General features: G+C 39.5%; 1 protein-coding gene and 1 long non-coding RNA gene across 8 annotated transcripts in view; one reads left to right on the plus strand and one right to left on the minus strand.

Moving 5' to 3' along the window:
- The window catches only part of enox2 (ecto-NOX disulfide-thiol exchanger 2), a 149,243-nt gene that overhangs the window by 114,459 nt on the left and 7,757 nt on the right, over positions 1–27,027 (minus strand). For 2 of the 7 annotated variants that reach the window (XM_053878316.1, XM_053878320.1), the window contains exon 1: positions 1,857–3,190. The exons of 1 other annotated variant lie outside the window; for it this stretch is intronic. Coding sequence is in view for 2 of the 6 variants with exons in the window: in XM_053878314.1 (XP_053734289.1) it covers positions 11,170–11,203 (34 nt within the window). In the remaining 4 variants the exon portion in view is untranslated. Of the gene's footprint in view, positions 1–1,856; positions 3,192–11,169; positions 11,257–11,813; positions 11,930–27,027 lie in introns of those variants that run through there. 4 more of the 7 variants (XM_053878314.1, XM_053878317.1, XM_053878315.1 and 1 more) reach the window with 4 other exon arrangements.
- On the plus strand, positions 2,347–6,839 carry LOC128766857 (uncharacterized). Its single transcript, XR_008416027.1, has 3 exons — positions 2,347–2,508; positions 3,814–3,910; positions 5,750–6,839. It is a non-coding gene; the product is annotated as an uncharacterized LOC128766857 (long non-coding RNA).

A 27,027-nucleotide genomic window follows, 5' to 3' on the forward strand; every position in this document is an offset into this window, starting at 1 on the left:
TACCATGACATTCTGGCCGCAGCCATGCAAATTACTCAAGACCACATATTGTCAAGCTAAACCAATTATAATTTGAGTTTGCGAAAAGTGCCAAATCACAGGGCATTGTACAGTCGTATTCCTCATGCCGAGCCCTCATTTGTTCTGCAGTGAGATCCTGCAAATCCCAAGTGAGCTGAAATATTACAGCCCCATCTCAAGCACTCTGTGAGCATCCTTTAAATATTATGCATAGAGGAGATATGAGCGAAGCCTCTTCTTTCCCTGCACCATTAAAAGCAACATAAAGATGTTCTACTGATTGATCAGGGGCCAGAATTGTTTGAAAGGTCATTTAAAAACTCGATGAACCTCTCCTCTCCCAGTTGTCATGAGGATGCACTCAACGCGACTCAATTTGATTTACAATGTACTTGTGCTTCTAGATAAACAAAGGAGAGACCGGCAGAACTATCAGCGGACACATCGAACAAGGAAAACAATGACTACACAGACTGTATAGAAGTACAAGTTGCTCCAACATGCTACTAATATTCATTTAAAATGTGAAGACGTTTACAGACAAAAGCATAGCAGAGTTAAAAAGGCAGGTGCTTTCATTCAAACGGGAAAGGTCAGACAGAACACAATTGATATGTGCTGACCTTTACAACTCACATTTCTCGAGCAAGCAAAACACCTATGGGAGATTTCTGTGAAACTACAATTAAGTAGGATTTGCATATGTTTTGAAAAATACTGCAAAGTGTTCTCCTGGTAGGGAGCAATAAGGTTGTGATTGTCAGACAAAAAAAAACCTACAGGAATACATCACAGATAGATCCATTATTTTAGTGTGGGCCAATTAATAATCTTTAGTATTCTGAAAAACTGCATTTGGTCCAGCCACAGCTGACAGATAAACACATTTTTTAATTGCAACTTTATTGACAAATATTTGGGATATATCTAACAACAAATTACAGCAGAGTAATTCAATAACCCAAGTCACTTCTGCTAGGGTTGGGAAGATGACGGAATATGGCCAAAGCATTTATCTGTGGTCCATTATATAACTCCAATATACCATTACATTACGTTCTCCACCATGCTAAAAATGTACTGCTTTGTGTTGGTAGCATCTCAACCCATGGAAATAACTGACTTGCTGACTGACATGTCTGATGTTGAGCACAAGATCACGCTTTTGATCTGAATAAAACATCTCATCTGTGTGAACCATTGTCATTGTAGCTGAAGTTGAACTGAAGGAGCAAACATATAGTAGCAGAAATCGACACGATCACAAACACTGCTAAACATGTAGACAGACAAATATAAGGAACTGTCATTGATGTAAAGCAAAGCCAAAACAACAAACAGTCATAACAAAAGTTTTAGTGTTCACTTAACAATTGTTCAGAAAGAGATCTAGTTGAATCATTGCTGATGTGCTGCATTTCAACATCCTGCCTGAAACATGGACAGCGATGCTTAAGCATCTAATTAGTCCAATACTAATTATGTGACAGGCTTCAGCACAACACATGCCTTTATTTCTATTCAACAGTCACACAGCTATGAAGTAATTAGCACACGTCCAATTAACATTAGCCGGCGAACGTGGGCGACACGTTCCGTATCAATGTACCACAAGAATGAGGACGCATGCTGATGTAGCAGCTTGATAAGTTTAAAACTTACATGTGAAACTGCAGATTTTTTTTTAAATAAGAAAAGATCCAACATCTGGCTTTGGAGACATTTGTACAGAACACAATTCATTTCAACACAAATCAGATTCACTGCCGGAAGAATTACGTGTTATAAATTTACAGCCAGTAATTGCGGATGACAGTTACAAATTATAATAATACCTGTATATTCGGAGTCCGGTCCGAATTGTGGCAGCAGAGGCCACTGTTGACTTTAAGGAAATACTATTTGTTTCTTTACTCTATCTGATGGATGAGATAAGCTTAATTTCATGACTGATCATTCAGTGGCTTAGGCTTCAGGAAAAATGTTATTATAATGCTCACTGCTTAAAAGAAAGCCACTGTATATATATATATATATCTTACATTTGATCATTTGCTACTGAACAAAGACCTGATCTTGGCCACCTAAACGCATCACAAACAAACAAGGTCCGCTTCAACCACGTAATGCCAGATAGACCGCCTTTATACCTCACAATGCTGGAAATGGAAGAAGACAAGAACTTAAAAATAGATGAAACACTTCATAAAGCATGGCAAGAATACAGAATGTCCGATCCGGAGCCGGAACACAGGAGACAGAGCAGGACGTGTGGACGCGTGCTCCTTTACTACATCATCATAGATTTCATCCATTATCATAAACTTCATCCCTTCTACAAGGCGTGTCTTCGTGACCGTCAACATCTCCAGGAATCAAACATTTACTATGCTTATAGACATGGCACTGCACACCCAGTACTGGAGCTGGGAACACAGCGCAGACCCTGCCGTTATCGCAAGTAAACGCCCGACAACTCGAACATCTGTAAGCTGATGTTTATTTCATCTCCTCAGATCATGCTTCATAACGCGCCAAGTCAGGCTGGATACACATACAAAACAAGTCCGTGGCAGCACAAGAAGTGATATCAAGGTGTGAAAGAGGGGGAAATAAAGAGAGATTAAAGGTAAAACTTGAGGCAATTTACCTGTGTACTGCAAGAGAAACATTGTCCACTGAGAGCAAGATTCGGTTCCGCTGGTCCCCTGCTGAAGGAGTACAAGTAAATCCTTGAATGGAGAAGGGAGGCTGTGCTGCTGATCCAGCCCGCTCTGCTCGGCAGACTGGACTGCAATGAGAGCAGTCGGTCGAAACGGGACCTTTTAGCTGCGGCAGACGCGCCCGCCCTCACGACGGAGACTGAATACTAGTTCGCTTCGCGTACGCGCGGCGAACACACGAACTGCTTCGACGAGGGACGCTGCCGTCGCCGGCTGCTCACATCGCTCTCTCTCTCTTTCTCACTCTGTCCCACTCTCTCTCTACCCCCCGTCTCCAGCCGTCATCGACACATTTCCCTAAACTGTCATTTCCTCGACATCCCTCTCGGTGCAGCCAAGCGATCGACGCAGAAATTCCTCCCCAAAACTTTTGACAGCTGCGCTTTCAAGGTGTCATTCTGCAGCTCCGCCGGTTGGAGGAGGAGAAGAGTGGTAATCGGCTGAAATCCAATCGCTTAAAATGCAGATTGTGATGCGAGGCATTCCCATCATCCTCTCGGCTGAAGGAGCTCCATGCCTATGGTGAAATTCTAGTTGCCTGGCATCGATCCATTAAAGCTGTTTATTCTCCAAATACCCACATGTAACCTCATTTTCCAAAAGGATGAGCAACTCACTCTTGTCTGTGCCTGAGGTATGTATAGGCATGGCATCTCCAGACAAGTGAGGCTATTTGTTTTATTCATGATTTGGAAAAAAAAAAAAAAGTAAAAACAAATGTATTTGATTCAAATGCTTCTTAACAGCGTTTAGAAATTTCACAGTAGTTCTGAGTAAACATGAACAACGACCTTTCATCAACTTGTCCGGGTATTATTTTTATTAATGCTGAGCTGTTTGTGTGGAGGAGAGTGAAAGATGACGTCTTTGTTGATTGTGTGACTGGTTTTTGTTTGTCTTTTTGATCAAATGTTCATATCGCTTCGAGCTGCTTGCCTCCACGTCTGATAAGTGCTTCATGGATAAAGACAGGTCGATTGTGACTTGCATCATGGCTAGCCGTAATGTTGTTGAGGAAGCTAAACACGGTCAGACGTAACAAATCCATTTTCTTCGTATGTGATTCCAGGAGCTGAAAAGAAGTACTGGCCAAGTGACTGAAGAGTAAAATAGCCGACCCCATGAATGTTGCTTGGTGATACAGTGAGTGGGAGCAACTTTTTCTGGTCAGTGAAAACTCAGATCAGATCATTTCCCATTTAGTTAAGGTCATTACTGGCACTCTAAAGAAGTATGAATATGGATTGCTTTGTGGGATGTGCTGCTTCCTCTGCAAAACACAAAAATTGTTGGATGTTGGATTCCCCACTTGGGGAATCTTCCCCACTTGGTTCCGCTGATTGTGGTAATTCAACAACCCAGCATCAGTTAGGGAGCATCAACAAATTATTATTGGTCAAAGTTAAACCATCCACCATGGCAATGAAAAATGACCATTTATGGAGGTTAAGAATTGTGAAAAAAAAGTCAAAATTATGATTTATTCATATTTCTAATGTTTCTTCAAGTTGTATCCAGGAAACATTGAATTTCTCATCTCTACACGTAGTTAACTATCATATTTAATCATACCCAAGTGGTGATGTTGGAGACAAACATATAACAGTTGTGCATCCATGCGAGTCTGTCGTTTTCAGTGGAGCCGGTGTCGGTAAATTCAATATCAAACAAGCTTTATATTGAACACATAAACAACAAAGCATTTACACATTAATACTTTCAAAAAACACTTCATATGCTGTATCTAAGAACATGGCTAATGTGTTCACCTGCACTTTAAAATGAATATACTTCTGAATGTGAATATGAATGTTTTTACAGTTATGCCAGTATTATATCCTCAACATCAACAGGCAGCTGCAACATATCAGAGGTCAGGAGCTGTCAGCGGAAATGGCCGGTAGCCCTGCCCCGAGAAAATTTCAGTAGCCGAGAAAACATTTTACAGACACCACTGCGGTGTTAACGCTGCCCAAGTCAGCCCTCCACGTACCATTTGACTTTTTAGTAAGCACATTTCCTTAAATAGATGGAGTTTGGGGTTAATGCTAACCCACCTTCAGAAAAATACAGTGTGGTATACATCACAGTTCACTTTACTCTAGGCATATACAATGTAAATGGGGTATATTTCGCTCACAGTAGGGACTTGGATCCTACTGTGGGTGGCTTGGTGAGGGCAGATTGTCCAACAAATATTAACGTGTAAATCAGTAACTAAACTTGCATTGTGTTACAAGGCAGTTGGAACACAGAGTACATGAAAAAAATCTGTTTTCCCAGGATTTATTATCCATAACAATGACAATAATTGAGCAAAATCGATAGCGACATATTCAAATTCAGCTATCGGCATCAGATCAAAGGTGACAAAATGTGGATCAGAAAAAGATAGCTAAGCTTCTCTCATTATAGGGGTGTAGCAGTTCTGCTCCTCATCCAGTCCAGCCACCCTGCGGATATACTGCAACTAGTTTGCATGTATCCAAATCATGTTATTTTTTTGGTCACTACCCAAAGACAAATTAGTTTTAGCCTTTTAGCAAAGCTCTTTTTCATGCTGAGAACACTGCACTGAACCATATGTCAATCTCATACTCCAGCTTCCCTCACGCATGAACACACCAAGGCACTTGAACTCTTTTGCTTGGTGTAAGCTTGACGGAGCCAACAGCACCACATCATCTACAAAAGATTCCATTTTAAAACACATTTAAAACACAAGATAAAACTGTTTTGATTGATAAAATGGAACTCGGCGTGTACGAGCTCATAATTTGGACCTCTTATTTTAACACGTTCTTGATCAATGGTGAGGCAGAATCATTATGTGTATGCTCTACACCATCGAGACTGTTGTGCACACCAGGAAAATATCAAAAGCAGACTTCATGTGTGGGGTTTGTGACATATTAAAAAGAAAATTAACTTCAGACTTGGAAACTCCTTGTGTGTGGTCTCCTTAAGCCAAAGGCATCATGATAATCCACACACCCTCTCAGCAGTTGCCCAAGACCTCTGCCCAGACCGTACAGAGTAACAGCCTGCAACTACTCTCGCAGAAAACTGAAGAACAAGTCTACAGTAAGTCATACTTGCTATCAATAAAACGGACATAAATTGCTTTGGGGTCTTCAGTCAATAGTGACTGAGTTTTGAAAGGTTAATTACACATGATAAACACCATTATCAGCCAAAGGGTGTCAGGCAGAGGACATCCCCACTGGCAGCAACTCATACACGCTCAGTGCACATGGCTTTTTAGGTTACTTCTCAAATGAGTGAAAAAAGCTCAGTCACAACATACGCTTGGTCCAAAGAGTCTGAAATTCTGAGTAGAAAGCATGCATTGACAGAATACAAAAACATATAGTAACTTCAGCAAAGCATTAAATGACCTGTTTGTGTTCATTTTCAAAAAGGATGTATTTTTGGAAGACCTTTTCTACAGAGAAACACGGAACTGTGTGCTGTTGATAGTCCGAACACAAAACACAATACAATAATTCAGCTTCCCACAAATGACCATTGTTGAATGTTTAAAAATGTATTTCATCAGCTCCACCACGTAGCTTATTCAATCTCAGTATTTCAACATCCTCAAAAGTGGTGTATTACTGACCAAGAAAACAGTCAACACAATAAAAACATCTCTTCCTACTATTAGAAAATAACTACTTTGTCATGTTGACTTCACTGTTTCATCTCAGTGATTAGATTTAAGAAAGAGTAAACACTTATTTGACCACAAACAAACACACCCAGACAGTGTTATTATCAAGGAGTTATTTCTCATTTGACATGAAAATGAAAAGCCACCAATTTGATTGCTGCCATTTGCTCTGTCCACTATTTCATCAAAAGAAGCCAGTTATAAATAAACCAAATGTTTTACTGGCAAAATTCAATTACCTCTGTCAGCGTCAAGTAATGAGTAACAGCCAGCGCTCGCTCTCATTCAATTTCAGTGTCCTAGGGGAATGATGTTTGTCTAATGTCTTGATTTTTTTTTTTCCTTTTCTAATAATGATGTTCTTTCTGTGGCCTGCTAAGTGGAGCACAACATCTGAATCAAGTTCTTATATGGCTAGTGTGCCTGCTTGCTGGTCATGGCACATGCAAGAACATGTTTGAGGCTTTTCTGTCACTTACAGTTACATAAACTGACTTTGACGCGACTCAAATAAATAAAAATACTTGATAAATACAATAAAAAATACAAATAAATATAAACACTTGTGATTAACATCTATGAATCAAAATGATGTATCATATACATGGGTTTTCTAAAAAAAAATAACAAAAAATTGCATTTTATTCAACAGCATATCTTGCAAAAAAAAGAAAAGAAGAATGCACCGCTTCTTAAAGGATACAATGAAAGTGAAGTCATTTCCAAAAACAGCTACAATACAGCGATTCTTATACAAAGTTACTGCTTAAATGGCAAATCGAGAAGCTGCGGTGCAACCATGAGAGTCATGCTGACGCTTTTTCTGAAGGTCAGAGATGCGATTGACCTTGTGTAATTGAGCTGGTTCAGTGCACGAAATAATTCAGTGGATTTATTTTTTCACTTTAATTTCCGAACAAAGAAACAGCTTGGAACGTGGTTGGCTTCCTTAGTTGTCGCAGTGACTTTCTTGTCTTGTAATTTATCCGTGGACCTACTTCGACATGACAACTGGATTCATCCGTTACTTAGCTTGGGTTGTCAGATAAATAAGGTGTTGTCAAAGCAGTGACCTTTTCAAACAATCTCCAACCGCAGCCACCACTTCTGTGTGTTATGCTCAGTGCCTTCGATAGTATCATCCACGTTTTAAGTTGAATTTGCAACACCATTAAACAGTTTCCCCCAGTCTTACATTGTAGTTTGCAACACCACAACATCAAATCAGCAATGCTGATGATATCATAACACGAATCAATCACGCATCAACCTTTATATTAACGTTTGAAAACTGTACTCTGGCATGAATTTAAGAGCACTGTGTACAAGGCAAGTACTCCAAACAAATGGCACATAAACTATAATCTAAAACAGCAGGGCCATTTGCCCCCTTGAGTAATTGGTGGTGTTTGTCTGACTTAAATAAGTCATTTTCTAAATCACACAGTGGTGTTTTCACTGGGCAAGAGAGCATCTCCCTGTATCAATACACCCTTTCAAGTCAAACAACAGGGGTCAGCCAGATTCCCTGCTGAGCATTTTGGATTGAGAGAGGATGATATCTCGAAAGGTTTGGTTTAAAGGGACCGCAGGAGTCTCTGCTTCAGTCTCCCGACATCAATCTGCGGGGGTGATAGTCGCTTGAGTTTGTACCTTCATAGGGCTGCATTGAGCAAGACATTCAGCAAAGCAATATGTCCCACAGGAAAGGACATTTCCTGTCCCCTGCATTCTCTCTAACCACATTTGACTTAGATCCCCCATCCTACTTCGTTTTCTAATTACCAATCCTCTCCTCTTCACTTCTCTTCATCCCCGTTCCCTCACTAGCGGAAAGAAAATGATCATCTGGACAAGAAAGGTTGAGGTGACTTCCAGCTTAAGTCACACCTCATTAACTGCACTTCTAAATGTCCCGCCATGTTTCGGTGCATTCTTTCTGGGATGAATTTAATGACTTGAAGATGTGACAAGAAACCAAAAAGGCTTGCTGAAAAATAAGGCGTTGCTGAAACATGTAGCAAGAAAAGCAGAGAATTCAATTGAATCAAAGTAGTTCACACCTCCATGTCCCGCCGTCATCTCCATCTTCAACTTGCTAACAGGTCAAACATTTTAATGATGTATTCTACTCTTCAAACCGTTATCCTCTGAGGCGCCAAGTCTTAAAGGAGATGCTTTGAAAACCTCCCAGTGGTGACTTCATAACAAAGTTTGACCTCTTTATAAACTCTATCTACTGTTAACACATGGGTATGAAAAGACGATTCCACATCGCACAAAGAGCTTGCATTCTCCTGTGAATCTTTAATCTTGCGGTCTTTCATCCATCTTCGGCCGCTGGATGCCCCTGGTCCCTGAGGCTGACAAGAACAATGGTCTTGTGTGGACATGATAATGTAAGAAAGACCAATTAAAAATATTGTAGCACAAAACATGGGATCGAATGAGAAACCCAAAATAACATGTATTTTGTCTGGTTGGAGCAGGTAACCAGTCTGCCAACAAAAGCACCACAGGCTTTACACAGGTACAAGCTCTTCAGTCAACATAATCAGAAGTCCAGATATCCATGTCCAGCATGCCAAATTTCCAGGTGTTAACACAAGGTTATCAACATTGCACACGTTGTGCAAAAAAGAGATAAGTGACAGCTTAATCTGAAATCTGATTACTTCTGCTGCTAAAACACATTTTTGTTCCTGTAAAAACAATGAGCATTGCCATAAATTATAAACATATGTATTTACAGGGCTCTTTGAAATAAAAACAGAGACCAATGTACTGTGATGAACAACTAGAAATAAGCTTTGAGATGACATTGTCAACTTAAGTTCATGTTGTTTATCATTGAGGAGGGTTTTTTCAGAGAAAAAAAAATATGAGAACACAGATTTTGTGTTCCAAACCACAAAGCACATATTTTCTAAATTTGCTCCAGTGGGCTCCATTCATAGAGACAGCAATGCAAAGCTGCACCCAGGCAGCGGTGCTCATAACCAAGATTTTAAAAAAAAAGGAACCTCTTACAGTAAAAGTACTTTGGTTATATCACACCATTCACCAGTTACCACTTGGCCAAAACACAATTGTGCTTTGTCGAAATTTTAGTAAATGTTTCCAGATAAATTATAAGTCGGAGAATTTCGGGCACACCAGAAAAACCTCTCACCCTTCACTGGTGTGTCGCAGCACACTGGTAGAAAAAGATTGAATTGCACGGATCACATTGACCACGGAGAGCTCGAGGATTTAGCTCTTACATGAAAACGTTTTTGCTTTATTCTTTGCTTATACTTCTTGTGCTTTACATGTCCACACACAAACAATGCATCTTCTATATTGCATCAGATTATGGTGTCAGCTGAATGTGTTATTGCATCCAGTCCAATTGCAGAGAGCCATGCATTGGGGGTTGGTGTCAGCAGAATTTGATTAGTTCATCCAGTCCAGTAGGGGAGGGAGAGGCTAAACCAAATCATCTATCACAGCCCGCGCCCTTTCCTTTGGTCTGTGAAAGGCTGACAAAATTAGTTTCCGCTGAATACAATAGCCTTAATTCAAGTTTTAATTACCCACGAACACGGAGGTAGAAACAGAACAGATTGACCATCTCAAAATCTGACCTGAGACATCTTTAAACTGTCCAGTGATCCTGAATGAATGGAAAGAGGTAGCCAGATAATTAAACTCGCCAAAGGCAAATTTAGAAGTTACTGCAGACATCGGTGCAGACGACTGTGCAGACAACGGTGAACAAAATGTTACATACAAAGACGAGTAAAGCAGACCTTAAGGTTTCATTATCAGTGGATCAACCTCAATATCATGCCATATGAGAGCTGCAGAAAAGATTGACTTAGGCCCATATATATATATATATATATATATACACACACACATCACAGATCAATCACTGAAATCAGTCTTGACAAAAACTGTTTTAGCTTCACAGCAGTATGTAAAATAAACACAAAACTGCATTTACCAAAAAAAAGTTTCAACACTGCAGGGTTCCCAGTAAAATGAACAACACTTCTTTATGATTCCTGTGCGAGCAGATCCGAATCGAGGAGATAAACCGCATCAAAGTTGTGATGTTTGGTTTGAAAGTGCCTCTGCGGGTTACATTCCTCCGTAAAGGCATTCACTTAGAAAGCAAACAAATAGCTTCCTTCTACATTTTCAGGGAAGGCATACAGTTTTTTTGTCATCAACTCACCATAAAAATGTGCTTGTATCAACTAAACTTTCTTGTATCAACTACACTCTTTCTTTCCCAGATTAAATATCTATTGTAATGAAGGATTACCATTCATTTTTCTGGACAGTATGAGTCAGACAGAAGACAGATACAAGAACCAGACCATTTGCAAGAATGAGTCATTAATGACGGTTTAATTATTTAGTCTTGCTCTGTCTAAAGGTATGTGAGCGGATCAGGATCTCTATCTGTGAGTGGCCATGTCCAGAAAAGTACAGAAACATTACATTAAGTCCCTAAGAATAAATAAATGATCAATTAAATAGGTGTATTAAATCATGCTGTGGAATATTGATCATTTTTTTGTGGTCACTTGAAAGAAAGTGGACGATAGTTAGTCACTGCATAACTATTTTAAATCTGTAAGATTTCCAGTAAAAGTGAAAGGCTAATTGTGGGTTTAAAGTTGAAGACAGCACAAGCCAGACACTCCAGAACAAGGGGTGACTCCTGTTAAACTTAAGCTAAAGGACATGTCTACTTCTTACCTGCGGCTCCACTTGACCTGATGTCTTTGTGCATCCTACCAAAACACTGTCATGCAAGACTGTGCTGTCTGCACCTTTCGATCCAATCTGTTTAAAAGGAAAATACATATTTTTACTGACAGAATGTGGGACTGAATCTGAGGTCAATGCTGAAGCCAACTATATACTCCTTTCTATAAATAATCAAGGACACTGAGGTAAAAAGACTTGAAAAGTTTGAGAAGACAATTCATCTAGTCCTTTATGAGGCATGACTTCCCTGCTTTGGGGAGCAGAAGATGGTCTGAGTCATGGAGCTCAGGGGCATGAGGGGCTTCCATTGACTGCACGATCAGAGAATGTAAGGATCAGCATGAAGGAAATAAAGAAGGCTGCCAAAAGAATGCTGAGAGATTATGTAATGTGTTTTATTCCAGCAAGAGCGCCCAGAGGCTGCCATGATGACCGGAGTAATTGGCTTTCTCCCACTATGATAATCTGCATCAGTCATGCCATGCTCAAACACTCAATGCCCACCAAGGAGGTCACAGATTCTTACAGTTTGCGCCCTTCAATTCCAAGCATTTTCACTTCCTAGATAGAATCAAAATGCAAGACGCAGTGATGTCCATTATCTCCTGCTTCACAGTTGTCGAGAGACTTACATTTATTTTTTGATGGCATATCAAAAACCATGCAGGTCCTTTGTCCTCATGAACACAGTTGGCCTCCAATGACTTGGACTTCTGACTGAGGAGAATTGGATAACAACGGCTTAAGCCTGGGAACACAGAGAGAATATGAGTGAGAGTAAATGTTGCTGACTGACATCACAATGCTGATTCAGAATAAGGGAGAATAAAATCACAAGACATGCTCAACCTCATACTTAAACACCACATTTCCTCAGCCAACGAAACTGACTTATGCACCTACATTTACTACCTTCTGTTTTCTTTCGAAGAACACACATTGGCATGATGATCCAAATAAAGTAATGGAGCTATAAACCAGTGTTACTATTACATCTTTGGGATTGTAAGCCTTCAACAAAGAGCTTTTAGAAGTGTGGTAAAATGCCCCTGGATAAAACCTTTTACTTTGTTTAGATAGGTCTATTATTCAAACAATGCATCATGTTGTTTTTCCATCAGTTTACTCATCCATCTGGCATTGTAACAAATTGACAAAGCCCAACACTCATGACCAGGGACTTGGCAAAGGGAGAAATATCTGTGTCAACTGTGCTGTGATTGAGAAGATATCCTATCACTGCCCGTACTGGCCCATTCATCTTTTGTCAACATGCATAAGAAACAATAATCCAGGGAGTCACAGAGTAAATTGCCCCATTGAAACAAAGTCTAGCATCACATGAACTGAAGAGCTGTTGGTAAGCGCCCCTCATGCACCTCTTCTTCTCGCTCTCCAAGTCTGCATGTTTATCTTGATGATAAAGCACCTCATTTCCTATGTGGGTCGGTGGAAAGTCAGAGCCCAAATGTACATCCACAACAGTGAGAGCAAACCCAACAAAAAGAAAGGATCCCCATAAACATTGATACTGCAAATTGTTGGGAACAGGAAACAATTTTAAGTTTTGAAAATGAGCTGCTTCTACGCACAACATTGTGTATAGTCAGTTCATGTACCAACACATGTTATTGATCTCATTCAAACAAAGCTCATCAAATGACTTGTTAGGTGATGATGTCGTTTGACCCCGTTCAGTGACGTGTCACAATATAGAGTCCTGTTAGGACCACACAGTGTTTGAAAAGACTTAGACAGCGTTCTAATTTAGGAGATAGTTTTGTGGTTAGAAAAGCTCTTAAAAGGAGAGATGGAGAAAAATATCCAGAAGGGATTCAAAGTATTAAAACAATATTCAAAACAACATGAGACTAGCTTCTGGAACAACTGCCATGTCTTAGAAATCTGGTTACATGTATCAACATTTAAACACAACACTTTTAATAATTTAAATATGTGCATTAACAAGTTCAATTTTACACTTAGCTTCCTAACTAAATATTGCATACATGCATTGCTACTGCCAATTTAATCTTGTCAATTGATTATTTCATTTGATATAATGAAAATGTGCCTAGCATAGAACTACTATGAACATTATCATTGCCTCTAAGACACGGCTTAAAGTTTTACTACGGAGCTGGGAAACAAGTGATTGTCCCTAAGGTATTAACTCTGCATAAAGTGCAAAGAATTAAATGCGTGCATTAAGTCAAACACAACGATTTGTCTCAGGCCATCAACCAAACCATTCCCTTGACAAATCCAGCTATACCCTTATTATTTAAATTAAATTCTAGCAGATTAAACCATGTACGGGGTGATGTTTACATACCAGTTCTACGGAAATTACTGCCAGTGTAGTGTGTAAGCATAACATTCTGAATTAATGCCATGAAGTGACATGTTATGAACCGCAATCCTATTCCTCCACATGATTGAAAACAATAAACCACATTCTTTTTTTTTTTCAAGATTTTCTGATATATTCTGATAAGATTACAGCCCAAAAAAATTACACAATACCAAAAAAAAGAATGCATTAAGCTCATTAGGTGGTTTTCCATTCTTTTTTTTTTCAGTAAATCCAACTTGATAAAATCATCACAATAATCTTTTCACCCGTACATTATATGATGTGACCAAGTGGCCAATGATTTCTTTCTCTAAAATGGATATATTCTTCCAATACCTGGAAGAAACATACAAATGTCTTAAATTGTATTAAGATGGATCGTTTTAATAGACTGAGTAAATTCTAATACGTTTTTATGAGGGAAAAAATGTACATTAAATATAAGTACATGATAATGAGTTCCTCTGTGCTTCACTTTCACAGAACTGAGTCAGTCTATAATAACAAAGGAGTGATGACAAAATGTAGCCCATTATTATCTTCTTTCTGAGATTGAAAATGCTATGTACATGGTAGCTCTTCAAAAACTGAGTAACATGCATGACTCTCTGTAGATCAATTGAGGCTGCATTGCTTTGCCATCAAGAAGGATGGCTGACATCAGATAGACTGCCTGTATTCTGTCAGAAATGTAGCCAGCACTGCATGCAACGTAGAGTAAACCAAATTCCTTGCCGCATCACTGATGACGGGTGGCGCCAGTCCACGCATCATTCGTTGAAATGTCAGCAAAATCATTGCGCTAGCAGCTAATCTGCTGCACTAGACTTGGAACATGGTGATTGTGTCTTTAGTCGCAACAGCAGTGAAGGCTGCTTGTTGGACGTGTCCCAAAGAGCAACAATTATTTGGAAAAGGATCTCATCACAACGCATCACAACAATCACGTACACGCAACCTTAACCATGGTGAATAAACCAAGGAAAAAAAGGTCAAAATCTGACATCACAGCTCACCAGAACATGTGTCAAGTGAACTGTGGTACCAAAAGAAAGGGTAGATGTCAAAGACTAGCGAACTGGTGCTCCTGCTTAAATAAGTTGTTCAAGTTATTTTTGAAGGAGTTTAGCATGTTTGGCTCATTAAGTGATAATAGGATTCCCACAGAAGTACATACAAGTAAAAAAAAAAGCTGGCTCAAGCTGTCTTGTCTCATTTGTACAACAGTACTTGCAAGTAAATCAGCAGCAAGCTGAGGGTAGTTAGGGACAGGAGCAGTGTTGTTTAATTCATCAACGACATGAGGTGGTAACAGGTGGCACTTTAATTCCAGGAGGGAAATGGGAATAACGTTCATCTCTATGTATTAATATATAAATAGATGAAAAATAAAACAGGAGATTTTATTTTCAGGCCACTTCAACCTGCCCTAATATAATCGGTACATCTATGTAATAAATGAATCGTTACACCCCAAGTAAGAGTAGTTGTAGTTTTAGTCGGATGAGAAAACTAAAATACTTTATTTTATAGAAGGCATTTCATTTTTGATAAAGCAGTAAAGCATCTTCTCTCAAAACCCAAGAATTAAAGAGTGAATTATATTTATATACACTGCAGAAATAATTGATGAGTGTGGTTGCTAGTTGAAAACACGGTATACCATCAAGACAGACAGAAAGTAGTTGTGAGTAGAATGGAGGCAGAATTCCATATTGCATGCGAAATGCTAGTTTCTATTAGCTCAAAATAAACCACGCTTGAATGAGTAAGCCACTCTACATGGATTCGGTAGATGACTTCATCTTTCATTCTAATGGCCTTGAGTTCCTTACTACAGATGCTGTGCAGTTTTAATGGTCAACTTATTATATTTTAAAAACTAAACAACTTCCTAAAAAAATAAATAAATAAATAAAACCATCAAGACACATCAACCACCAAAAAGCAAGGTGACCATGGACTGACTCAACCTTGAGGGCTTAAGATTAGAAACTACGATGTTAAATGAAGCGTATTCAAAATATTTTTAAACTGCAGTTAAAAAAAAGACTGTGAGGTAGATATTATAAATACAGTAGTCACATAGAGACAGGCAATATTGGTTCGATCCGTGTACCTGATTTATAACCCTGCGACAACATGCTGGAAGCACTGAAAAACTGTACGCTAAATATTTTGAGACTGTTGTAAAACAGGGGTAGGTGTGAGGTAAATAATACAGCAGCTGGTAAAGGCAAATAACATGGTGATCTGAAGAGACCTGTTTTCTTCATCTTGGAAACAGAGAAGGGCCTAACAGACTGAACCGTTCCACCACAGGCAGTCTTGAGAGAGTGATTGAAGCTGTAATTTACAAATGGGCCAGGAGCCAGTTTGTGCTGTCGAACATCCAGAGCCATGTGCAATCTTTGCATTCACAGCCAATGGGGATTTTGGGGAAATCATGCTCACCTTGTTATTAAGACTAAGTGCCTTTATCTCATCCTGGCTGAGTCAGAGAAGACTCATCCTGGAAGAGAGTGTTTTCTTCAGGTTTTGCATGCGCACAAAATAGAAGAGAGATGAGATTTAGTAAAATACCTTAAATATATATATATTTCCTGTAAGATGGCTGTTTCTTTTTCTTTAAATAAGGAACATTAGAAGGATTTCAAGCAAAAATAAGTTCAAGAAAATCAATATAAGAGGTAGGTAGTGTGTCACTCTTCTGCCACAGACTGCAGAAAAAACGCGTTTCTATTTTAATGATCGTGAATTGTTGCCTCTCCCTTTGAAATAAAAAGAATTATTGCTGATGCTCAGTTGAAAAAAAGCCTTGTACAAGCCTTGTGATCAATCATTTTCCATGATCAATCAAATTATTGAAAATTAACTATTCAAATTAAGCAAGAAATGTGAAACTCGCACTCCCAAAAAAATTAAATAACAGAATCCCTGCCCGATTTGAATTACATAAAAAAATAATATTACAAATGATGCCTTCGAGAGAGGTACCAAATCTTTTTCAATGGTCAATCTCCTAGTTCAAGCAGGAAATTCCAGGAATGGGTATAAAGATCAGAAAGTAATGATTTTGCTCTGCCTACAACATCTGGCCGAATAAAAAATACATTCATTGCAGAATGAACTATCTAGAATTTAATTTGAGGAACATTTATACACATTGTATTCTGAAATGACCATGGAAATTAGTAGTCGTACATTCATTGTGCTAGATTATAATGGAGTGGGTGGCTATGTTGACAGGGAGCACAAGGTGTTATGTCAACCCATTGCAAGAGCAGTTTTAAAAATGTAAGTGAAGGGGTAGATGAAGCTCAGCCCTCCCTGTCACTAGCACTTTAGTCAGAGTGGAGCTGTAAGGCAGGAGGGCAGGCAATGCATTTAAAAAGAGAGAAATCACGAAACAGGGAAGGCAAAATTGCACCCGCAGAGAAATCTCAAAATTTTGGGGCACATAGAAGATGGAGGGAAGAATACATTGCAAATGAAGGGAGGAATATATCAACATATCTCAATAGAAAGCAAAGATTTTTCAATGGAAACCAGTAAACCTTTAGATACTATTGTTGACTGGAATTTGACGTTCATTTCAGAATAGTCAAAGTCAAACTATCTACAAGAAGTGACAGAAGGATATATAAACACGAGAAAGAAGAAGGAATCCGAGATGGACTCCCAAATGTTTGAAATACTGACAGGACATCCCACCCAGAAAGTAAAATAAACAAATGTCAGACAGGAAATGACACACCTGAAAAACTACTGAACCAACTACTGATCAGATGAACTTTGACAGCCTGATTAAGATGCTGCACTATACATATGGGGAGAAACCAAGGTGCCAAAAATACTTATGTCAGGGTGCGCAATGAAATTCCAACTGTGTTATATTAAAAGAATGTAAATAGGACAACGTTGATAACGTTCGGTTTACACAGAGACTGTAATTTTAGCTTTGAATATTAGCTCAGTGGGTGTGAATATTTAAGAGTCAAATTTCATTCATTTCCAAATCAGAAAAAAAAAACAGGTTAATACAAAGTACACTTTTACAACCTAGTTTAAGAGGACATTTACCCACTTTTAATAAAACAGATACTGACATGTGCGCATGAGTGCGTTGTGTGCTGAAGTCAGCCTTAAGCATTGCATATTGACGGATTAGACCTTCAATTTAAACACATGCCTTCTACTGCAATGCGTAGGGTTATGCATGGGATAACAATAATGTTTATCCAGGGTTGGGTCGCGGAGGCAGCATTTGGAGCAAGGAAGCCCAAACTTCTCGATGCGCACAAACCTCCTCCAGCTCTTCCCGGGGGATCCCGAGGCGTTCCCAGGCCAGACCGGAGACATCATCTCTCCAGCGAGTCCTGGGTCTTCCCCGAGGTTTCCTCCCAGTAGGACATGCCCGGAACACCTCCCCAGGGAGGCGTCCAGGGGGCATCCGGATCAGATGCCCGAGCCACCTCAGAGGAGCAGCTTCATTATTTATTTATGTGTACAGCTTCATGTATAACTCCATTTTGCCAAACAGTCGCCCCCATGACATGATGCAACAATGGAGTTTGGATGAGGGATTGTGATGTTAAAGATAACAATGTTCAAATCATTTTATTCCAATTAGAAGCTCGGTATCCTAGCAATGCAAATGCATGAGTTGTGTTTGCACCTGATGATCTGCAGTAACGGTTCATACAAGTGAAATTAGCATGATCAGACCTGCGTTTAAAAGAGATCATCACAATTTGTGGAGTCATCTTTCACAGCAACAGGAAAGTGTAGAGTGCTGTCTGTTTAAAAATGTGTAGAAAATATGATTTCCGACTATCACCTTAGCTTTCAGTCAATAGCAGTACTCATATTTCCTAGCATTATAAAGCCCATTCAAGCAAAATAAAAAGCAGTCATGAATTATTCAATTTTTCGATTTGCTTTTTAAGTCCCAAAGTCAGATTCTAATCCATAAACAACTTGCAGTAAGCACAAAGCAAACTTCCCAGCACAAAGTTTGTTGCCTATGTTTGGAGAAGTTTTCTTTTTTTTTTTTGTTAAAATAAAATAACGCAATGGCAAAGCAGCCTCTTGTAATCTTCCGTTGGAAGCTTGTCAGTGTGAGAAACAGGTGGATTTCATTTTCTTAAAACTCATTCTGGGCCAGTTATTATGTATCATGAATATATACTGTATAAGTAAAACGTATTAGTCAGCAGCATTCCGCGAGAAAATGAAAGCCTTTGTAATGGTAGCGGAAGCTAAGTATGATTGTGTCTGAGGGCACATTTCTTTTTTCGGAAACACAGAGGGTTTTTGTGAATTAAAGTTTACAATTCCTATAGTTATCATCAAGGTTGAACAAACGACCAAAAGTCATTACATTCTGAATCCCAGTTAGACGGATGAAAACGCTGATGCTGCGGTTAGAAGGAGTCTCAGTTAACGTATTATGCACACATAGAGCATGACTGCAAGAAGTTAATCGCATAGAGCAATTCTTATTTTCACTAAGGCACTCATCTGTCAGACAGTAAACTGTTGTCCGTGTAAAACATATTTCTTCATGAAATAGAGGTGTTTGCAATGCTTGACATGCTCATGTAAAATAAATAGAACATGTAAAATATACACCCTGTCAGCAGAGACGGCCGACGGAAGTCTTGCTTCTGAATGTGACCATGACCATCTACCGCTATTAGACAGGTGCAGCAGCTAAAAATTCATGTCCAACCAGAACCAATCATAAATACAAAAGCAAAATAACAATCATAAAGATACTGATGGAAGATGGCTAAACTAACCCCAACCTCTGTATTTATTTTATACAACGCACTGTCCACGGATATGCTGTGGAACATGTGAGCACTTCCCAACGTCAATATATCAAGCTATGGGAGTGGGAATGTGTTGCCTATTAACACCTTCTGTCTTCTTGTCCATCCATGAACCTCATTCATTGTGTTCCCCTTCCCTGTCTCTCTGACATACTGGTTTCTAATCTTGTCCTTTGCGCCAATCCCAATGAAAATGTCGCTATCATTAAAAGTGAGAACAAAAACTTGTGAGTGAGTGTATATATATATATATATATATATATATACACACTTGTATGTCATAGTTAATACAGGAGTTTAATGTACTGACATGAAACATGAGGAACAATACAACTTCAAATTAAAATTGCCCAGAAGTAAACAGGCTGATTTTTATGAGATACTGATTGTTTTTTTTTTTCTCATGCTGTCACATATCCCAACCCACTTGTGTTCCACAATCAACCTTGATGCATTACATTACTCCAGGCCATCTCAGTTGTAACTATATAGTCCTGCCAACAGATACTATTACAGCGCATACTCAAGCTCATTAGTAAGTCCATCTCTATCCGGCAAAACTGACTGATGGATTGCTTAACTCTGAATCAGCTGAAGCTATTAAGTGGTCTGCTGGAGTGAAATTACTTAACGGTTGCTTGAGTGCAAGATTAAGCTCAGCGATAGCTGGCAGCAAGTGTCCAAGGCCAACGTGACATTTCTTGCAAGACAAGCACAAACATTGTTTCAGACCCAAATGATGAAGAATCAATCAGTTTATGACACATGAAAATCGTAAAAATTGCCATTTAGGATGGTCTACTCCATATGTATTTTCACTCGCTCATCACAAGCGACGTATATATTTTTTAGCTTTCTGTCTTTAGTGGCGCTATCTTACGAAGACGACCAAAATTTCTCAGCATTCGGAAAGGCAGTGAGGATTGCATTCGACTATTGCCCCTATTATTCTTTCTGATATAGGGTTTCCGCTACATGTTAACGCCACAGCTAAAATGAGAGAGAAAAATAATCTTTTTAAAGATGAACTCTCACATGGTCAAATATATTTACACCAATGTGGAAACATTGTGGCAAAGTGATAACGCATAGCGCATCACAAAGGTGGATTTGAACGTGACAATCCCGAAAGAGGGATTACGATGACTGAGGTCCATTGCTCGCGGAAGTCAAGTTGCACATTGTGGTCGGACATCGGATGAAGAGAAGGACAGCTGCTATTGGAGAGAGATTTACTTCTCACGATTAAAAACGCAGAAGGGCACAGCTCCGCCACTGTTCCCAAAATCACTGGCGGAAACAAAATGTCACCTTGACATACTGCATACAGACGTATAAAAAGAAGACGTGGATGAACATGCAAAGAATCTACATATATGTCTTCACAAATAGATTTAGACCTTTTGAAATGAACAAAACAACATTTAATGAAACAACAAGACGACAACATGAAGACAAATATATTACCTAAAATCTTCATTTCTTTATAATTACTTGAAATCAGAATGTCACTACAAATGTATTTCAAGGATTCGTAGGGACAGTGTACAGACCATTTTTTCAGTCTCTGCCGTTTTTCCCATTTTAACAGGACAATTAAGCAAGCCAGCCAATATGTAAAATTAATATAACTTGATAAATACAAACATTTGACACAGTGCTACTCCATCGGTCTCCAATCTTAGACAACTAAAAGGGCCCCTTTCATCTGTCCATAGTGGAAGATGGAATAGTACAATTGGTCTGTTAGTACATTTGTGACAACACTGAATTATTTAGTCATGGCTAACTATGGTCATGATTGAAATGCACTATGCATTATGTTCAAATAATATTGAGTTCGCAAACAACAACATAACAATCTAGCCTTGGAAACTTGTTACTAAACACACTCTACCTTTGTGACTAGTTAAAACACAGGATGAAATTCAAAGAATGTGTTTGTTTTTTTACTTCGTATTTCATTGATTCAACACCTGATGTTTACATTTGTGGAAGCCACCTTGGATTTTTATTTATTTATTTTATCATAATTTTTTTTAAGCGGCTCCATACCACCTACTCATCTGAAGTTCCACTACTAATTCCACCATTCACACAAACAAGTGGAATTAATCATCATTTTATCTGCTGCTTAAGTACAACCATGGTTTGATGACACTAAATTTGAGCACTTCCTTCATGGTCAGATCCATACATCTCAAAATGTTATTGCAATTCTAGAGACATTAAGAAGATCAGCCCGTTTAATATTAAGTACAAATGGATTTAAGTGTATAGCTAACATTATGCTTGGCCTTACCAATGACGTGATAAACCCCTTTTCATATTCATTGTGACACCTTGTGGCCCTCTGTGCCGGCAGCGAAGAGAAAGCTGATTTGTTCGCTTTCTGTTCAAAGCTTTGTTTATATCCCACTAGGATATAGATAGACGCAGTGCACATGCAGCACAGATAATGAGCCTAGATGTTGAATAGTGGAAATTCTTGAGAAGGTATTCACATAGACTAGTATTGTAAATAACAGCATTCCCCTTGCGATTGTGAGTCTAAAAGGATGTAATACATACTGTTGTTCTCCATACTCTCATGTGCAAAAACATTGCAACCTTGAAAAACGATGTGACAAATTACTATAAAGTAAAGAGTTTAAGTAGAGCAGACTGTCAATGGTTATAAATGGTATATCTTGCTTTCTCCTGTCCATTGAGCAGGGTCTGGCAGCAATGTTTCTTTGTCTGTGCAGCTTATCTGGCAGTGGAGCGGAGAGCTTAGAGCTGCAGTCTCTATTGGCATGGTGATGGAGGCGAGGCATGCCATCCTAGATAAACCTTCCTCTGCTCCCCTAGTGGCCCAGCAAGCCTCGTGTTTGCTGCAGGTGTCAGAAAAATCCTCACATGGTCATCAAACTTCAGCAATGCCTGCGACATGTATGCAGCTAGAATGAGACTGAACTAAGTTGAGGAATGAAGAAAACGTGACGCTTGAAATTAACAGGAACTAACAGTGACAAAAACCAAGTTGTACACCAGGCCTTACTGTAAGTCAAGGAAATGAAATAAAAATAATAAAAAAAAAAAAAAAAAAAAAAAAAAAAAAGGAAAGCTAGAAAGAAATTGACAGTAATGACTCTTGGATACATTGAAGAAAAAACCTACATGAATAACCGAGGAAGCAGCTTGCTGCAACCACACTGTAATGATGTCTGCTGTTTGCTGGAGCTCCAAAATAGTCACTGGGGCAAAACCTTGTTAAGCTGGATATTCAAACCAGTAACACTGCTTTCAGGTGGCAGACACTGGATACAACAACTCAAAATTGTAACTAACAATGCCACACCTATTGAAATGTCAATTAAAAACACAAAATAATACCTTGCTCATCTCCTGGAGTAAAACTGACCAGTCAGACAGACATAATAAAGGAAGACTGCCACATTGTCATGTGGTGAGGTTCATTTTTAATATATATTTTGGTGCCTTATGAAAGTCCTTGTGGATGGGTGCGGTGATCTGCATATCAAAACTGGAGCAGGTTGGAAAAGGTAGTGTTTTACTATCTGCAGGAAAGACGATCAATCAGACAATGTCGTTGATCAGACCAGGCCACATTTCTGTCAAGGTAAAATGGATGCAAACTACTTCTGTCCATGGAGCACATTTTCAATATAAGATAAGTTCGCTAAGAACCAATTTTCGAGTCAGCCAAAATGTAAAGCTTGCCGGATCCTCTCCAATAAGAGTACTTAGCTGCTAACATTGCACATACAGCGACAAGTACGCAGATTTACTCCACGGACAGAAGTCATTTGGTTTTGTAACACCTTGGTTCACCAGGCGAGACTGGTCATATTTGTTGCCGGCTCCGGCGCACTCAGAGGCGGTGAAAGTGCGAGAACTCTGATTGGCCAGAGTGGCTGTCATTTCTGAAGAGACCCCGCCTCACAGACCTGCAAGTGCTCAAGTTCGTCTTGCACCCAATATATCAGTCCGAGAGGAGCAAAAGCGAGAGTGTGCAGAGGCCGTGATTTGTACACTCACAGCTGAGGATTTGTACACTTTCAAAAAATATATCTGAGGACTTGTCGCTTAAACTGCACGAAAAAATAGTCAACAATGTGAAATTAAATTCTGTGTTTAATGTTTACCTGTCGAATGGAAACCTTAGCTTTACTCTACAAACATTATGGTTGCGGTGTTGCTGTACACACGAATCACAATTTGAATAAGGATTGAAACTCAACCTTCACAGAGACATGTTTTACCAAATTAATCAAGTAATACTAACAAGAAGAAATACATTTTTAAGTCGCTCAATATCACAAGTTAAGCAATCAGTAAACGCAATGTTGCAACTCCAGCTTCGGCACTCGAGCCACAGTTTTTATCAGCGCACAAATATGGTAACTGAGTGTCATACGCATGAGCTGAGGCCAACTTTAATGAGGGGACAAACAACTGCCACCTTGCAAAGCATGGTGCAGCACAGTGGACCACCTGGTCCTGTCAGACTGTCAGGCTTTATATAACCTGCTCCATAAATTACACATTACTGCCCAGAACCAGAGACAGGCAGAGAAACCAGACCAGACATCTTTGTGATGTTTAAATAGAGAAAAAAGTTCAAGAAGCAGGAACAGGAAATTAACAGAGCCATTTAAAAAAAAAAAAAAAAAAAAAGTGCAAATGCCAACCATCTGCCACAGTGAAACTTCTACCTAAATTAAAATTATATTTGATGATCAAAGTAGCGGAAGCTGCCCTATTTAGTCAGATTCAAATTATTAATCAAGCAAACCACAGAAAATGCATCAGACTTATTAAACTCCCCAAACTCCACAAAAGGGTTGCCAAGATCAGTCGACAACATGTGAGGACTTCGATAATCAAAAGTGTTTATTATTCAGTATAAATGTCACTAACATGTAGCGAACAAATCTATACAAGACAAAAATATTGACAGGCTTTTATATGCTAATAAACATGTTGCAAAATTTGTATTGTAAGAAGCATTGTTCAGGAACCAGTATCAAAGTTGATGCATAAGTAACGGTAAGTGAAAAACCTGCCGTAGGAAGCACGTTTGACGATGACTACAGCGCCATGACAGTGACAGCGTTGAACGACTTGAATGATTCTGTACATCCGAAGTTAAACTAGTTAATCGGTCAGCATGATCGTGACAGAGTTCAATATAACCGTCCGAAACGGCTTCTTGCTATCTGTCAACTTCCACTGCGGGTTGGTAGTGTGATGCAGTGATGCGGTCGCTGTTTCAGACCGTCGTGGTGAAGAGGGAGCTGAGTCACAAGACGACGCGCTCGATTTACCGATCGATCTACGTTCCCACCCTCACCTATGGCCACGAGCTTTGGGTCATGACCGAAAGAGATCGTGGATACAAGCGGCTGAGATGAGTTTCCTCCGCAGGGTGGCTGGGCGCACCTTTAGAGATAGGGTGAGGAGTTCGGTCATCCGGGAGGAGCTCGGGGTGGAGCCGCTGCTCCTCCACATCAAGAGGAACCAGCTGAGGTGGCTCGGGCATCTGATCCGGATGCCCCCTGGACGCCTCCCTGGGGAGGTGTTACGGGCATGTCCTACCGGGAGGAGACCCCGGGGAAGACCCAGGACTCGCTGGAGAGATCATGTCTCCTGTCTGGCCTGGGAACGCCTCGGGATCCCCCTGGAAGAGCTGGAGGAGGTTTGTGCGGATCAGGAAGTTTGGGCTTCCTTGCTCCGAATGCTGCCTCCGCGACCCGACCCCGGATAAGCGGCAGAAGAAGGTGAAGGTGAAGGTACTTAGAGCACTCGAAATTCATTATCACAGGTTTAAGTCAATTTTTTTTTCCAGAGAACAAACATTGATTTGCATATGGTTGTAATTAACTGAATTTCATGGCGAATGGCTGCAGATTAAAATAGAACTTACACAATTACTTGGACCTGAACAACGGAATATGCCGCTGTATTTTCTCATTTGTGCTTGTCGTTGGAAGTGATATGGGAAGCTATTTGACATGCTTCTCTGGTAGTTAATAGTTCTCAGGAAACAAGCAATTAAAGAGAGATACCACTGCGGTTATCTGCCGTGAAATCTGGGAGCAGATTTTAATGGTAATAGCCTTGGAGGCTTGCATGTATCTAAGCTACAGGGACAATAATAGATGCATTGCGGGCAAAGCTAAGGAACCAAACAGTCAAAACATTGAAATTATGTTTTGTTTTTGGTACACTGATAAAGAAAATTATTTAATTACAAATAAAGACCAATATAAATACAGTAATAACATGATTTATTTCCAGTTAACGTTCAATTAATGCATATTTCAATTTAATGAAACATTACAATTTATGTTGCTTTTTATCAAAAATGGAACCTGCAGTGAAAGTTGAAAAGATTTGTTTCTGATAACAAGAATCTTAAAGTGAGGAACACACCCTGAAGACAAATTGATCACAGCAGTGTATATAACGGTTGTGAATCCGACACCATTGAAGAAGAAGTGCTTGAAGCTTATAGCTTTGTCTTTGAAGCTGCACCGAAGAAACACAATGCACAATATTTCACATTTGGTCTAACAGTTTTGTGCCCGTTCCAATACACACCAAGAATGTGAATGCGGTATCATCATCCAATCCACAGTTGCACCTATTAATATCAATGTAAATGAAAAGCTACAGGACTTTAAACAACTCAGGTGACAGGATTTTCAGTAATTAATGGTTTCTCTCATTACATTTAAGCCCAATTAGTATCACACACTGCATCGAATTAGATGCAGAAAATAAATAAAGAAATAAAAAGACTCTTTCAACCGGGCAACATATTTGCATCCATGCTTCTTGGCAGCAGTACAATTTCCACATGAGACTTTTTTCTGTATGATCTATGGAGATCACTTCCATTTGGTTTTCTAACACAGGTGCAGGACACAATCTTTGATAGCCATTTCACCAAGTAGAGTCATGATTCCACGACTCTGCCCTTCATCAAATCTCCACGCTTCACCCCACCCCACCCACACCCTCTTCAACATCCGGCTCACTCCAGCATAGACACCATTAACGGTAATGAGAATCGATGTGGGTGTTAAAAGAATTGGCAGTCCATCCCGAGAGCTGCTCTTGGTGCCGTCTTTATTAGTCTGGAAAAAGGAGAGCTGGTCTCTACCACGCCAACCCTAAATAGGGAGTGCATTGATCAGAAGGTCAGGCCAGCCTGAATTCAACTCTCTAATTGTCTGTGTCACTTCTCATTCATGTGCCAACAGCTGTCGTTGGCCTCCAAGAAAAGCCAAGGCCAGGCTTAGGAAATGATGGAAGACTTTTCAGTCCAAGAGGCGATGAATAGTCTTTTCTATTCAGAGGTCTCCTTCAAAACCAGAAATTAGAATATATTCCTCTTTAGTACAAAATATAATCATATGAAACAGATAAATACCGTATTTTCCGGACTACAGAGCGCACCGGAATATTAGCCGCACCCACCAAATCTAAGAAGGAAAATGGATTTTTTTCATACATAAGCCGCACCGCTCTATAAGCCGCGGGTGCACCGTTGCTGTCTGCGCCACAGAAAATGCATGAGAATCACTTCTAGCGATCCTCTAGTACTAGTTTTGAAAACCGGGTCCAGTGTGAAACAACCTTGTC

Source organism: Synchiropus splendidus, chromosome 11, assembly GCF_027744825.2.
Source record: "Synchiropus splendidus isolate RoL2022-P1 chromosome 11, RoL_Sspl_1.0, whole genome shotgun sequence".
Classification (NCBI taxonomy): domain Eukaryota; kingdom Metazoa; phylum Chordata; class Actinopteri; order Syngnathiformes; family Callionymidae; genus Synchiropus; species Synchiropus splendidus.